General features: G+C 44.8%; 1 protein-coding gene across 7 annotated transcripts in view; it reads left to right on the top strand.

Annotated features, from left to right (window-relative positions):
• ACOXL (acyl-CoA oxidase like) overlaps positions 1-16405 on the top strand; it is a 349357-nt gene that overhangs the window by 109034 nt on the left and 223918 nt on the right. For all 7 annotated transcript variants that reach the window (XM_044261633.1, XM_044261636.1, XM_044261634.1 and 4 more), the window contains one exon: positions 1231-1265. In XM_044261633.1, the coding sequence (XP_044117568.1) occupies positions 1231-1265 (35 nt within the window). The remainder of the gene's footprint in view (positions 1-1230; positions 1266-16405) is intronic.

Here is a 16405-nt window from a genome sequence, read left to right as displayed (position 1 = left end):
ATGCCCATATGGTTAGCAGTTGAACTCTTGTGGCCTGGCTCTTCCAGAATCGGCTGTGATCTTGCACGAACTAGCTGAGGTCCGTGTCGTATGATTTGATCCCAGCTAATGCTTGAGAGGTTTCCATGCCACCCCCACAGAGTAAAAAGGAAATCAAGGTGTCACCATGGTCTCTACTTGTCACTGCGTCCGTTGATGGTATATGCTTTTTCTTGATGTCGCACATGCGCTGAAGGCTCAATCTCTTTGCTGTCCTCAGAAGCGCAGTATGTTGGCCTTGAGCTCATGGAATCAGTGTGAAGGCTGTGCAGATCCGCCTGACAAGACTCTGGCCCAGGGGGTCAGTCTCCCCTCACCCCATGGCCTGGGCTCCGCTCAGCACTCCTGGGGCAGGGGGTGAGGGAAAGAACTCCTCCCCGGACCTGGGTATGGCAAACCTCAGAATCAGCACACACTGAATCCCATCTTTTCATGGCTTTGTCTCAGAGCTGAAAGAGCCTTGTTTTGCTCATACAAACAGGGAGTAGAATGGTGGTTGCCAGGGCCTGGGGGTGAGGGAAATGGGGAGGTGTTGGTCAGAGGGTATAAACTTTGAGTTGTAAGATGAATACACTCTGGAGATTTAATGCCTAGCACGGTGGCTATAGTTAACAATACTGTATTGTATACTTGAAATTTGCAAAGAGAGTACATCTTAAGTGGTCTCACCAAAAAAAGAAAAAAAAAGGTGACTTTGTAAAGTGATGGATGTGTTAATTAATGTCATAACATATGGTGGTAATTTCACCCTGCATATGTAAATCAAGGCATCACATTGTATACATTAAATATATATAATTTATTTGTCAATTACATCTCAATAAAAAATATAAAAATTAAGTTTAAAAAATGTAAAGAAAAAAGAAAAAAGGGGTTAAAAAGCAAAAAAAAAAAAAAAAAAGAAAAGCTCTGTTATGGAAGATCTGCCAGATGAGAGACACCCATCTAATTTGAGAGATGCAAAGAGATATTTTAGGTGTTTCTAAGACCCTTTCAAAATATGATTATCCTTTAAGAACTATGATGAAACTAAAGATCTGTCATTAAAACGTGTTATTTATGAAGCATAAGCAGTAGGAGATTTTAGGAAATGTCTAAAAAATAATGGACCATAATAAGTGAATTTTCTTGTGAATTCAGCATATTCTTAATATTATTTAATATCGATTTTCCCCCTCTTTTTAATTACAGCTTGGGTTGACGATAGCCATTCGCTACAGCCACAGGTAAAGTTAATTTTTTTTCTCTTAAGGCACAACCTTACTGGTTTGTAGCTTTTAGTTTGCTCAAGTCTATGGGTTTTTGAGCTTAATTTGGTGACTATTGGACCCATGGTATCAGTTCACAGAATTAGAATTGTTCTAATTGCTTGATTTGTGAGCATTACTGGCTATTTGGAGGAAGAAGGTTTTTACATAAAAGTGGTGGTAGTGCATTTCTTTTAAACAAAAAATGTACTCCTGTAAGGCAGGAACACAAGTGATTCCTGGGTAATGGATTCCATGTAGGGATAAGAACAGAATCAGAGGTGTTGTGCGTGAAAGGTGGAGACCAGGCAAATAGAAAGTTGGAGGAAGGCTTGTTAGTGAAGCCCCTGGCCCCTCCATGGAGGCCCCCTTCTTGTCTTATGTTCATCTGAGAATGGCTGAAAGCTCTATTTTTTTTGTCTTGCTTCATGACTCCTACCTTTTTCTCAAGTGCACCATGTTTATGAAAAATGTTGGTTTCTTGTTCTAATATTCATCAGAATGTATTAAAATGTTGAATTAGTTAAAGATCCTGTCTCCATGGATGGGCTACAAGTTATGTCCCTCCTGTCCTTACACAACCTGTTCACAGCCTCCCCCAAGTGCCACCCGCCGGTCAGCTTGAGACATCCGGCCAGCTTTCCACAAACAACCCGTAGTTACCTCAAAGGAGGTTGCCTTCCAAAAATACTTGCAACAGGTTGCATGTACTCATTTACATTCAGCTGTGACTTGAGCCACGAAGTGGGCAGAGAGACCTCGAAGAGCTATCGGTGCCCTGTGTAGGGTAGAGCAGGAAGAAGGCAGGACGGGTGAGACGCAGTCAGAACTGGGAATGAGTGTCTGGGAAGAAAAGTGCTCATGCTGGACACTCCTGGCTACTCTTGGGAGAATGCTGCTCCGGAGAAGCCCAGACTTCTTTGATGTTCAGAGAACAATCATGGCCTATTCACACAATGATGAGGGTTACTCTGTGGCTCCATGGAGAGCTCTAATTGGTACAGAAACTCAGAGTCTATATGGAGCTTGAGAAGAGAGTTTTCTTTTTAATACTTGGTGAGGCTAAGGGACATTTGCCAACCATTAGTCTTTTCGAGTCAGGGAATCAGGTAAGATAGCAGAGCAGGGTAGACCTGAGGAAGGCTGGGTGGTGCCTTTGCCTCTGTGCTTATATGGGGTTCAGGCCTATGTTGTGGAGAAGATTCCTGCTCACCCCTCCCTCAGCCAGGGCAGGCACCTGGCATCACAATGTGAGGTTACTGACACCTCACTGGGTGGGTGGAGACCCTTCTGTCCCTCCTGCTGCCTGGCCCTGTCACCCATCTTTGTCCTCAGAGAGAAGGAAGATGAAGGATGTGTGTTTCTGGTTGTATCTTCTGGTCCTTCTCCTCCTCCTCCTCCTCATTGTCCTCTCCTCCTTCCCCTCCTCTTTCTCCTCCTACTCCTCCTCCTCCCCCACCCTTCCTTTTTAGATTTATTTATTTATTTGATGAAGAGAGAGAGAAAGGGAGAGAGAGCACAAGCAGGGGAGCTGCAGGCAGAGGGAGGAGCAGGCTCCCTGCTTAGCAGGGAGCCCAATACGGGACTTGATCCCAGGACCCTGGGATCATGACCCAAGCTGAAGGTAGACGCCCAACCGACTGAGCCACCCAGCTGCCCCTGGTTGTGTCTCTTCTTTAAAAAAATCCTGCTAGTTTGTTTAGATTAATTGAAATTTCAATATTTCTGTTGATTACTTTTTTTTTAGTAATATATACCTAACATAAAATTTATTATTTTAACCCTTAAAAAAGGTTTAAAAGGTATTCAGTTCAGTGATACTAAGTATATTCACACTCTTGTCCAACTATCACCACATCTATTTCTAGAACATTTTCATCTTCCCAAAATGAAACTCAGTACTCACTGAACACTAATTCCCCATCCCCGCCCCGCCCCTGCCTCCAGCCCTTGGTAACCCCCATTCTACTTTCTGTCTCTGAATTTGACTACTATAGGATCCTCAGATAAGTGGAATCATATAGTATTTGTCTTTTTGTGGCTGGCTTCTTTCACTTAGCATAATGTCCTCTGGATTCATCCATGTTGTCGTGGTTGTCAGATTTCCTTCCTTTTTAAGGCTGAATAATACCCCCATTGTGTGTGTATGTATATATCTATATAGATATATAAATATATCTATCACTTTTTGCTTATCCTTTCATCTATCAATAGACTTTTGGGTTGCTCCTGCCTTTGGCTATTTATTATTAACAATGCCGCTATAAACATGAACATGTGAAAATCTCTTTGAGGGGTGCCTGGGTGGCTAGGCTGGTTAACCATCTGCCTTCGGCTCAGGTCATGATCCCAGGATCCTGGGATCGAGTCCCATATTGGTCTCACTGCTCAGTGGGTGTCTGCTTCTCCTTCTCACTCTCCTTCTGGGCTCTCGCTCTCTCTTTTGCTCAAATAAATAAATAAGTAAATAATCTGAAAATAAAGAGAAAAAGAAAAATCTCTTTGAAACCTTGCTTTCAATTCTTTTGGGTATATACCCAGAAGTGGAATTGCTGCATCATATGGTAATTGTGTTTTTGGGTTTTTGAGGGATCGCCATATTGTTCTTCCATTGATTACTTTTCAAGATGGGGTTGTGTCCTAGTATGTAGTTCTGGGTTCCCTTGAAAGGCTCACAGTTGCTATTGAAAAATGGTTTCCATTTCTATTGTCATGTCTACCCAGAACACAGATGCTGGAATTGAGGGTTTCCAAGGTCCTCTTCATGTGGGTTAGCATACTTTTGGAAGCAAGGTTGGGACTTGAGGTTCTCATCACCAGCTCCATTTCTCAGATTGTAACAGGAGGGCCAAGGCAAAGAACAATGGTGCAAGATTGTTGTAGTAGATGGAAGTGGGATGAAGGGAGAGGGGGAAGTGAATGTGGCTCCAGATGGCAGCATTGGGAAGATGGGTTCACTTAGGGGTGGGTTGGAGGGACTTATGCAAAGGAGGATTTAGGATTTATCACTAAATCCTACAAACTCGATGGGCAGGTAGTACCTCTTAGGCTGCCATAGACACATGGGGCAGAGCAGCTTAGAACAGGGGAAACTTTGTGTGGCAAAAGATGGACTTAAGGCCCAAAGGAAGCCTGGTATTGTTTTTATCACCCGCATTTTTGCTCCAGCCATCAAATCTCCCTCGTTACGATGAACAGAGCTAGAACATCCCTCCCCTCCATTTCTGTACTAACACAGGTTCACCCCAATGACTCCCACCTCTGCCCTCAGACTTGCTGGTTCAGCTTCTACTCCTGCTAGACCAGTAATGCCAGACCTGGTTGTATGGTATAGGAGTGTGTGTGTGTGTGTGTGTGTGTGAGAGAGAGAGAGAGAGAGATAAAGAGAGAGAGAGAGAGGGAGGGAGGGAGGGAGAGAAAGACGTCATATGGGGTCAGGTGCTCAAGGGTCAGAAGTGGAGAATGACAAAGTCATACTCTGATGCTGTAGATGTGCCAGGCAAGCAGGAGCATCAGCTGTGACCAACCATGCATCTTATGACAGGTCCTGCACATATTTCGTTTATTATCCTGGAGTCTTAATTTATGTCTGTACAGTCAAGTCATTTTCACAGAGTGGAAAAATCATCTCTTGATGTTCATTCCCCCCCGGGTTGGCTTGAGGTTTTTGAGTGGAATCCACACAGTGGTGACAGCTGGGTAACCCCCAGAAGTGCCCTTTGCAGATAACAGCTCTTGGGGCCCCACCACCCACACAGTGGGGAAATTGTTCCCCACTGTGTGGGTGTTTTGTTTTTTTCTTTTTCTATAAGTCTGAAAGAGTGTTTAGATGTTCTTCCTGTCTGTCACTGTGCAGCAGCCTGGAGAAGCCTGCTCCCTCCTGGTGGGAGCTCCCAGGCACAGACGAAGTGGCTCAGAAGTGGTCATCTTACCTTTGGCTCTTGCTTCTCTGGCACAGCAGAGAGGCCACGTGAGCCAAGAGCGTGGCAGTTTTGCACACGGCCCCTGTGTCCATGTTTCTAAAGAACAGCCCATGGACACTGGGTGGGAGAGTGGCGAACTAGCCCCCGACATAATTCTTTTCTTTTTTGTTTCTCTTCCTTGTCCTTCTTTAATAAATAAGGAGGGAAGCAAATTTTCCACTTGGCTCTGTTACAGTTAAAAATGGAAGTTCAGGGGCGCCTGGGTGGCTCAGTGGGTTGAGCCGCTGCCTTCGGCTCAGGTCATGATCTCAGGGTCCTGGGATCGAGTCCCACATCGGGCTCTCTGCTCAGCAGGGAGCCTGCTTCCCTCTCTCTCTCTGCCTGCCTCTCCATCTACTTGTGATTTCTCTGTCAAATAAATACATAAAAAATCTTTAAAAAAAAAAATGGAAGTTCACAGAGGCTTGACTTTTAGATGAAGACTAAAGATATGTCTTTTTCACAACTGACTTTTTCTATGTTTCATATAAGCCCTAACAAAGGCCAAATTTGGTACCCTGCCCCAGGCCTGTGCCCTAACCCTAATTTTGGAGTTATAGTTACCAACCCCCTAACAGGCTTTGGTGTTCCCTGAGGGCTGACGAGGGGAAGGGAGAATTGGGGAGCTTGTGTGTGATCAGTCCCAGAGAAGTGGGCGAGTTGACAGTTTGACGATCCCTAAGTTGGACTTTGGAGGACATAGCCTTACGCAGAAAATGCAGACCCCATGATTAAATGTCATTCTGAGACTGCCTTCAGGTATTTGCTTTGAATGAGCCACAGGGGTTAGCAAGAAGTGAAGGGGTCATGTACTTTTGTATTCTGATTTAGATTAGAAGTGGAGTTTGAAGTTCATAGATGAATCAGAATGCTTATTGAACGGACAGGCTGCATCAATGAACAAATGAAATTGTCATCTTGAAATACAAAGGGAGGGAAAGACAAGAAACAGGGCCACCAGGCCTATCGGACTTTGATTTCAAGTGTTGGCAAATACCTAGCAACTCCCATTTGGAGCAGGTTTGATCTTGTGGAAACAGCTGGGGGACACTGTTGTTCTCCAAATTTTGTAAAAATAAACAAAGATGCCTTTCTGCCCCCCCCCCACAACCCTTTCCAGGGAATAGTTGTTTCTGTCACTGGGGCTTTCTGGCCGACTGTTCCATCTGTCTCTGTTTCAGACTTCACAGTGAGGCCCTGACCAGATTTATACACAGGGTTGCCAAGAAATTTATTCAACCCCAGTGGCATAATCTTAAAATCAAGCCATCTTTTGGAAGGTTGCATTTTTAAGATAACCTTAACACAAAATATTGCCCCTGAGGAACAGAATATGAATAGTCACAGGGTATCTGAATTATATGACCAGACTCGGTGAGGTCCTCCAACCCTGCAGGTATCTTGTTGGCCTCTTATAGCACGGCTCTGCCTGGGGCTGTGGATATGCCTGGAGAGTGGTGGGTGCTGTTCAGGGTCCAGGGGAGTAAGGCATATGTGAATGTGCCTTCCTGTGCCTCTCCCATCCCCTTTAATCCCTTGTCTGATTTTTAATTCGGTGGCCTAATTCTCCAAAGTCATTCTGGTCCAGGCTTTCTGCCATTTCCCCAGTCAAACCTGCTTACCACATGTCTGATGCCACGCCCACAGGATGACCTCTGGGAGGATATTTTGCCTGCCAGTATGAAGATCTTTCTCAAATACAGATCTGATTATGTCCCTCCCACTCAAAAGCTTCCATGGGCTTCCGTGCTCAGGGAGCAGAATTCTGATCCTAGACTTTATCTCCAACCCTGTCTCCTCAAATTTTACAGCCCTGAGCTTCTTGCCTACTCTACCCCTTGCTCTTGCTATTTCCTCTGAAGAATTAACTTCCCTCTTCTCTTCTGCATTAATGAACTCCTACTCCTCCAGTGGCCCCTTGGGTGGAAAAAAGGTCACCTCATTTTCAAAAACTTGTCAAGGAACTACGCTTCTTTCTGTTGTTAGGGCTCAGAGCTGACCTCAACTTTGTGTCTTTTCCTTTCTATATCAGGGAGCAGGTTGGAAAGGCAGACTGCTTTCTTGTTTCCCTCGCACATCAGAACATGTGGATTCCACAACCCAGCACTTAGAACCAAGGCCGTTTGGCAAAGCCATTCTGTGTGGGTGAGTTTAGAAGGAACTGGTTAGTCTTTCTTTTATGGTATCTTTGAAGAATGACCACTCCCTTACTTTCAAAAGGATAGACATCCAAATTAAATTGGTCCAGAGATTTGACAAAACCCTCTTTCAAATGAAGAAACATACATGTAAATATTTTGCCCAATGATAAGGTAATTCAAAGAATGACAAGCTAATCAAAACATGTATATGTAAAGGCAAAAGACCTGGATTAGCCAAAGCAATTGGGAGAGTTGAAAGCCTTATACTACCTGACTTTAAGACTTACTATAGAGCTATAGGAATCAAGACAGTCTGGTGCTGGTAAAAGGACAGATAGGTTAGTTGAACAGAATAAAGAGTCTAGAAGCAGACCCACACATTCATGATCAGTTGATTTTCAACAGAAGCACCAAGGGAATTCAAGGGAGAAAGGATATAAATGGTACTGGAACAATTGAACACCCTTTAAAGAAAAATACCCCAAACCTTTACCTTTACAGCAGATACAGCTATGAACAGAAATGGATCAGGTGCCCACAAACCTGAAAACTTTATAGAAGAAAACATAGCTGCAGATCTTCGTGACCTTGGGCAAGACAAAGATAGCTTTGAACACAAAAAGCATAAACTATGAAAGAAAAAGTTGGTAAAATGGATTTTTTCAAAATTAAAAACATCTGCTCTGTGAAAACCACTGCCTAGAAACTACAAGCCACAAACCAGGAGAAAATATTTTCAAAACACATATCTGATAAAGGACTTGTATCCAGAATATGTGTAGAACTCTTACAGACGTTTAACAAGAAAGCAATTTAATACCTGGGCAAAAAAAAAAATAACCTCTTGAACTGACACTTTACCAAAGAAGAGACACAAATGAGATGGCAGAAGAGGCGCAAGAGATGGCAAATAGGCATATGAAGAGGTGCTCAGCATCATTAGTCATTAAGGAAATGCAAATTAAGACCACAATGAGATTCTATTACACATGAATCAGAATGGCTTAAACACACACACACACACACACACACCCAAAAAAATCCCCCCAAACAACAAAACACAAAACCACAAAATCCTGACAATACAGTATGAAGTACTGATGAAGATACGGAGTAATTCCAACTCTCCTGCACTGTTGGTGGGAAAGTAAAATGGTGTGCCCACTTTGATAATTTCTTACAATATTAAACATCACCTTACTATGGGACCCAGTGACTCCACTCCCCAGTAGTACTGACACAAATGGAAACATGTGCCCATGCAAAGACTTTATGCAAATGTGCATAGTGGCTCTGTCCACAACAGCCCGAAAGTGAAAACGATCTCCAGTGCCCCTTTGCCTGGGAAGTGGATAAACAGACCGTGGCCCGTCTGCGCAGTGAAATATTATTCGGCAATTAAAAGGCATCATGTGGGGCACCTGGGTGGCTCAGCGGGTTAAAGCCTCTGCCTTCGGCTCAGGTCGTGATCTCAGGGTCCTGGAATCGAGCCCTGCATCGGGCTCTCTGCTCAGTGGGGAGCCTGCTTCCTCCTCTCTCTCTGCCTGCCCCTCTGCTTACTTGTGATCTCTCTCTCTGTGTCAAATAAATAAATAAAATCTTAAAAAAAAAAAAAAGGCATCATGTTGAGTGGAGGAAGCCAGACTCCAATGTGCATATGCTCTAAGATTCCATTTACGTGGCATTCTGGGAAAGGGAAAACTACGGGAAGAAAGTGGCATGAGGAATTTGAGGGGAGGGGGCAGTGACCGACATAGTCTGAATCTTGATTATGAGGGTTCCATGACTGTATATTTTTTCCAGACTCATAGAACTGTAACACCAGGAGCAGGTGAATTTTACTGTAAGTGAATTAAACCTCAGTGAACTTGAATGAAAGAGAGCTAAGGTTGGAGACAGCCTGGGTCACCCTTGTGCAAGACCACCCTGTCTGAGGCCACGTTAATGGTCCCATGTCCAGGTGCTTCTGAGTATGGAATTACCTTATGTTTGGTATGCCCAGGGTGAGGCGTCGGTTTCATAGTTTTGCTCACTTGATTGTTTTCAGTGACCGTGAGCTGTTAGGTGTGTAACAGCATGCAGGTTAATTTGCTGGTCTTTCTAAGGCTTTCCACGTGAACGAGTTCACAGGTGCAGTCAGGACTTTGGTCAGCCGTGGACTTGTCAGATTGAAAGGCGCTCGAGCGAGGGGCTTTGGTGGGGGTAGCTCAACCTGAGGCGCTGGGTTTGACCTTATTCTTTACCCACTACGTTGCTGCGGGGTGGGGGGGGGCATTGGAGGGGCTGCAGGGGGTTGCCAGAGCCAGCCCCCCATACTGTGGTTCACTGAGCCCGCAGGGGGGACTGGGATGACATGTTGGGCTTGGCTTTCCCCCCTCTGTGGAGCTGAGGGCCCCAGTGCTGGTGCTGGAGGTCACGTTCCAGGAGACATTGCTCATCTCATCCATCTGGAAAACACATTGACTGGCTGGTCTCTCCCTGGAGACCCAGGGAATGGGGTGCAGCTGTTTCCAGATCTCACCAGTGAGAGGGTAGTGAGAAAGCATCTCTGCCTTCCGCCCCAATGCCGCCTCCCCCTCCATCCTGGCTGCTGAGGCGAATGCAGCAGGTGTCACCCCAGCTCCCACTTGGTTGATTGCTGCTGAGCACTGGACAGGGGGCAGGGCCCCAGGCACCTAGTGAATGGGCTGTAGTCCAGAGCCCTGGGGCTAAGGACAGACAGGGAAAGCAGCCTGGAGGAAGATTCTTCCAGCAGCACACTCCTCACTGTGCAGAAAGGAGCTGCCATTCTTCCAGGGCCCAGGGGAGGCAGTTCGCAGACCGCTGTCTCGGCTGGTGTTTATGACAGCCAGGCTGGGTGGGGGGAAGCGCAGGCTCCTTCGCTGTATTCCCTTGACTGGTACCATAATGCCCTGGTCCAGCAGATCACCTATAGTGACCAAGAAGTCAGTTATCACCCATTTTGGAGGAGAGTTTACTCAGGCTCTGGTCATGTTTCTGTTAAGCGGGAGATGACAGAGGGGTCCTTCGATCAGCCTGATGTGTTGGGGGGACTGGTTCACGGGCTGATTTTCTATGGCTTTACCTGCAAGCTTGGCTTAAAGTTCTACACCCCCTCTTCCTGAAGAATGTTTCTCAAGTTTTAATATACAGTTATGTTGGCAAGACGTATTCCTGAGGCTCTGTTAAACTAGCCACAGAAAATTCTAGATCTACTTCCTTCCAGTCACCAGGGCACCTCATTTAAAGGTCATTTTTTCCTGTACAAAAAGCATTTTGGCCTCTTATGTGGCTCAAACTATCTATGCATCGGGAACATTCTGTACACAGAGGACTGGGCCTGTGGAGGACCTGAGGGGTCTCCGGAAGGGGGCGGCGTGTATGCCCTCCACTGTGGGCCCAATGGGAAAGGAATTGAGCAAGGTAGCTCTTTTTTCTTTTTCCTGAGGTACCTTATCACTTAGATTTGGTTTCCTGCTGAGGTTGGTAGAGCCTCAAGTACCAAGTAGAGAAGGAAATATGTAAATTTACACTCCTGAGTCTTTTCTAACATACATGTGACTGCTTATCGCAGTGGCCCATTTGGTTCTACAAGACAGCTTCCTCTGTAGAGTTTGTGGGTGGAGGTGGTGGGGCTGTCAGTGGCCCAGATGGAGCCCCGTTTATATCCTCACATGTAGGCTTCCACAGATGTCCACAGCAGTCCTCCTCAGAACGAATTGCTCCTCTGTCCACATTCCCAACTGCGTTGGCCTCTTACCTGGTGGTATATCATGGGGTTATTGATTTACACTCCTCCTACACCAAGAGCTCTCAAGTGGGGAATTTTGTCCCCTTGGGAACATTTGATGATGTATTTGGTTGTCCCATCTTGGAGGGGGGGGTACTCCTGGCACCCAGCGAGGGGAGGCCAGGGATGCTGTGTAATGCATCTAGAAGAGCCCCTCACCGCCACAAGAATGATCCTGCCCCAAATGTGACTCATCCCAGGGCAGAGAAACCATGCCCTTAACCGAGCTTCTCAAGGTCAGCTGGTGTTTATTCCTCTTTCGATCTTCAGGGCCTGGCAGGTACCATGTGTTCAGTCAGCAGAGATTGAATCAAATCCGTTATTAAGAGGCTCACATGCTATGTTGGCTTTTGTGTTGACAAAATACTCCCCTGAAAACCTCTTTGTCCTCTTTCATTTGTCTCTTTGCTTAAGCATAGAAATCAAATCAGCTTTCAATTAATCATGCTAATGGGCGGGAGAGAACGGTAGCCTCTCTTAAATGGTCTGTCACCCAGAATGCACTTACGGTTGTCCATGCAATGGTAGAGAAGTACCAATCAACAATTAGACTCATTTGTCACTCTCTGGAGCCAGCCCTCTTCCACCTCTAGTTTGGCTGTCATTGAAGACACAGGGAGGGCTCTGCCCTGTTGATAAGCCACAAGGTGTGACAGCTAATCGGAAGGCAATTGATTATTTTATCTTGACTGTCCTATTTCCAGTCTTCTCACCTCTTCTTCCTTATACAATCTTAAAATGAAGAAGAAAGACGATCCAGGACATTAAAAAAATTCCTGTTGAATGTAAATTCATTTGTTCATCTAACTAGCATTTATTGAGTATCTACCATGAGTCGATGAAGGTAAAAGCCCACCATGTCTGCCTCTGGTGACTCGGGTGGGAATCCTGGTTGGTAAAGGTGATAAAGGAAGTGTTTGATGTAGTGAGGCATGAACATATGAATGTGTGTGTGTGTGTGTGTGTGTGTGTGTGTGTGTGTGTTTGGGGGGGTGTGTCGTCAGCCATGCCAGGCTCCATAGGATAGGCTAGAGGCAACTCCTGGAGGAGGAAGAGGAGCCTGGCAGGCAGAGGGCAGGTGGAGGATATGTTTAGCGTTGCCAGTACAGATTCTAGCCCCCCTCCCATTTGTGGCTGTTTGTGATTGTCCAGGCAGAGACTAACTGTATCTTCACGGAGGAGGCAGGAGGTGATGGTTTTACACCTAGTAGGTGTGGGGGTTTAAAGTCACACCTCTGACACCCAACAGAAGACATGTTTCCTAAAACACGTCACCAACCCCACTGGGAGTCCCAGGGATGATTTCACATGGCTTACAGCTCTGATACGGACTCAGCCCCAGAGAGGAGTGCTTGTTTTCTGGTCACTCACAGGGGCTAGGGCCCGGTGGGAGAGCAATTAAATGATATTTGGACTGGGAGGGACAATTAATACTGATGGAAAACTTCTGTTTAAAATACATTTACTTAAGGGATGCCTGGGTGGCTCAGTCATGAGCCCAGAAACACAACCCTGGAAAGTGCCCACTCAACCCCAGGGGAAAGGGGGCCCATCTCAAGTGATAATCCAGGAGGGACCAGAATTTTCTGAGTTTTCATATCTTTGCTTGAGAAAGGGGAGGGAGGCAGTGGTTCTTGTCCCACTGCTCTCTGTTCAGCCTGCCCCCAACCCTAGTCCTTCACACCTGATGGCCAGGCCTTGGTGGGGTGAGGGGGGAAAGCTACCAATGTGTTCCAAGAAATTCTCTCCCATTTGAGATAGTTGACTAACCCCAAGGAGCCCTTAGTGTTTAGAAGGAAACCACAAGGGCTTTTTTTTTTTAATAAAAATTTTAAGTTATATTTTATTATGGTAAGAAGCACATGAAATTTACCATTTTAACTATTTTAAAGTGGAAAATTCAGTGTTGTTTAGTACATTCACAATGTCATGCCACATCACCCCTATTTATTTTCAGAACAGTTTTTCCTTGAAGTTAATTGACACATAATAATCTATGGATTTCAGATGTACATCATAGTGATTCAATCTTTTATTTATTTGTTTATTTTTAAGATTTATTTATGCATTTTTAATGGTGGGGGGCAGAAGGAGAGAGAGAATCTCAAGCAGACTCCCCACTGAGTGAAGAGCCTGACCCAGAGCTCAATCCCAGGACCTTGAGATCACAACCTGAGCCAAAGTCCAGAGTTGGATGCTCAACCAACTGAGCCACCTAGGTGTCTCTAGATCTTCTTTTTAATCACCTGTCCTCTGTGATGAAAAAATATGTTAGATGTTGGAAATGAAACTGCTCATAAAGAGGGAAATTTTTTTTATATGTGAAAACAAGGGTAGAAGAATAAAACAGGGATTCTGCCAGTTACCGACTGTTACCCTTGACCTTAAAACTAGTCTTGATGTGGATGAAATGGCATTGTGCCATACTTTAGGTGATTCGCTGCATGCTTCCCCATTTAATTCTCTCAGCCCCTAGGATGGGCTTTACTAATTCTGTCTTGTAGATAAGGACATTAATGCTCAGAAGGTTGAGGGATTTGTCCAAGACCCAAGAGCCACTTAATGAAGACCATGTTCTTTCCAGTATACTGGGAGCCCCCACTGACCTAGGCATAGTTATGAATATCAGATGACATTTAAGGAAACGCTCCAAACAAATCAAAGAGCAACTTTACAGGAGAAGATACCAGGAAGTATCTGATTGGTTGCCAGAGAAATGAAATACACAACGTGTGCTATGAAATAAGAGAGAAGATCCTGTGTACTAAGGGGAAACGGAATGTAAATCTCAACTCTTAGTTGGGATTACAACAACACTGACTTTACTTAGACTCAAATAATGCCACTAAGGCTTGTAATTCTCCCCATACATCTGTCTTCATCCATTCTTTTCCTTCATTCATTGAATAGTTATTTTGTATCAAGTAGGATGCCTTTAGCTATGAGTAACAGGAAATCCTGGCTCAACTGTTTTAAACAGTAAGTGTGTTGTTTCTCACTTAATGATTCCTGAAGTGAGGCAGTTTCAGGGTGGTTATTTCAGTAACTTAGTGACATCCTCAAAGACCAGGGTTGCTTTGATCTTTCTTCTCTGCAACCCTCAGCAAATTGGTTTTGTCTTTGGCTGAATCCCTCATGGTCACAAAATGGCTGCTGAAGTTCTTGCTGTCACATGCAGATGCAACAAATTTTAGCAAAAGAAGAAGACTCATCTCTTCCTATATGCCACTTTGTAGCAGCATGGTAACTTTTCTTTTTTCCAGAAACCTTTCAAGAGACTTACCCTCTTCTTTTATTGGCCACATGAACCATCTGTTCATCCTCCTGTGGCCAGGAGGATGGGGTGACTGTGATTGGCTCAGTGAAGCACAGTAGCTCCAGAGGAGAGGGTGAACTACATGAACAAAATTGGGATTCTGTTACTAAGGAGAAGGGAGGAGGAGTTGGCCCAGCAACTGGAAATGCTACTACATATTTTAAAGTTGTATTGATTGTGGAAAATTTCAAGCACAAGGAGAAATAGCATAGTGGATTCCCAGTTACTCATATCCTGGTTTCTACAGCTATCAACAGTTTGACCATTTTAGTTTATTTTTATATTGCTGTTCACCTCCTGTTGAAGTAATTTAAAAATATCCCAGGTATATAATTTTTTTAATGTCTCCATACATATATTTAGTACCTTCTCTATGCCTGGTTACAGGTCCAAAGAGAAACTCCCATTTCAGGGATAAGATATCAGCAAAGACCCAACCTGGTGTCAACTACTTTTTGCTGAAGAGAAAAGACTAAACTCCCCAAACAAAGGAAAATGCACCATTCAGCGAGCAGGGTTTCTTCCAGCGCTTTTGTTCTGGCTGCATCTGGAATCCTTGGGATGTCTGAGAACAGGTGTCCTGCGAGATTCGGGTGGGGGTTTGGGGGGAGGTGCTGCTCCCTGTCCTCTTAGTCACACATGGAAGGTGAATGGAAGTTCGGCATCTCGTTTGTCATTTCCACTCTCAGGCGGAGGAGGTGAATGCTTTCTAAGAGTGGGTTTTGGTTTGATGACACCTGTTTCTGCATGTTAATAGATTTCTGGGGTAAGATAGAGCCTGGTGATGTCACCTGCAGGTGCGTGAGCCTGTGGTAGCGGTCTGCTGCTTGGCATTTGTTTCACAAGCATTGCTAGCCACATCTGTCCTCAGCTGTGAGGGTATATTCAACAGCAGGCTGAAGAAAGAGATGTTTTTAACCAGAACAGAAAGTCAGATGCAACAAGCTGACACCGGGCTGGGGTGTAAACACATGTACTTTCCCTACGGCTTCAGCTGATTTCATTTAGTTATGGAACAAAATACAAATGTTATTTCCTTAAAATATCACAGTGGCAGTAAGTATATTTCCATGCACCCTTTTCTGCATTTCTCAAGCCCACCTGTTTTATGACAGGTTTAAAAGACCCCCTTCCTCTGTGTGTATGAAACAGGAAGCCTGCCTTCTTATTTTCCTTCAGTTTTTAAACATTTGCTCCTTTGACGAGAGTTCACATGCTTCACGAGGGGCGGTACCATTGTATATAACATAAAAATAAATTCACCATTTCTCTAAATACGCTTCTCCATTTCTACCCGACAGCTAAAGGTCAGATTGCAAAGCTGAATCAGTTATAGCTTCGTGTGCAGTAGATACCCAACCTGAGCTGATTTTATCTGCCCGGGCTTTGTAAAATGTTGGTTTTTGCACAGTGATTAAAAGCAGAAGTCTTTTGCATAACTAGATCTGAAAAAAGAATCTTAAAAAGAAAAGAAGGAGAATGGAGTAATGATAAGAAATGATGCCATTTGAGCTGGTACTTGTGTAGTTCGGTGGCTTTTGTAGCAGTTACAGTTCTTAGCGGAGCTTTCTAGAATGTGCATGTTGTGGTCGGGTGCCCTTTGTTTCACGCACTGTGCATTTCAGTGCTATGTGAGAATCTATCCGACCCCAATACATTTTATTTGACATGCACAGCTGGGTCGCTGGAGCACAGTCCAGGCCATTAAAAAGAATGCAAAAGAAAACACAGACAATCTATTCATCAGAATGCTGTGAAAGGAAGACTTTCTGGGCAGGCTGTGGCAGGAACGCACCTGGAGGAAGGAGAAGGAGGAAAACCAACTGGGCGCCCAGGGAGCAGGGAGGAGGAAACCCAGCTGCCCATTGACCTCTAATGCTGCACATGGCCAGGGGCTTGAAATGATTCCA

The sequence above is a fragment of the Neovison vison genome, chromosome 8, assembly GCF_020171115.1.
Source record: "Neovison vison isolate M4711 chromosome 8, ASM_NN_V1, whole genome shotgun sequence".
NCBI lineage: Eukaryota > Metazoa > Chordata > Mammalia > Carnivora > Mustelidae > Neogale > Neogale vison.
This window is presented reverse-complemented; position numbering and strand designations above follow the sequence as displayed.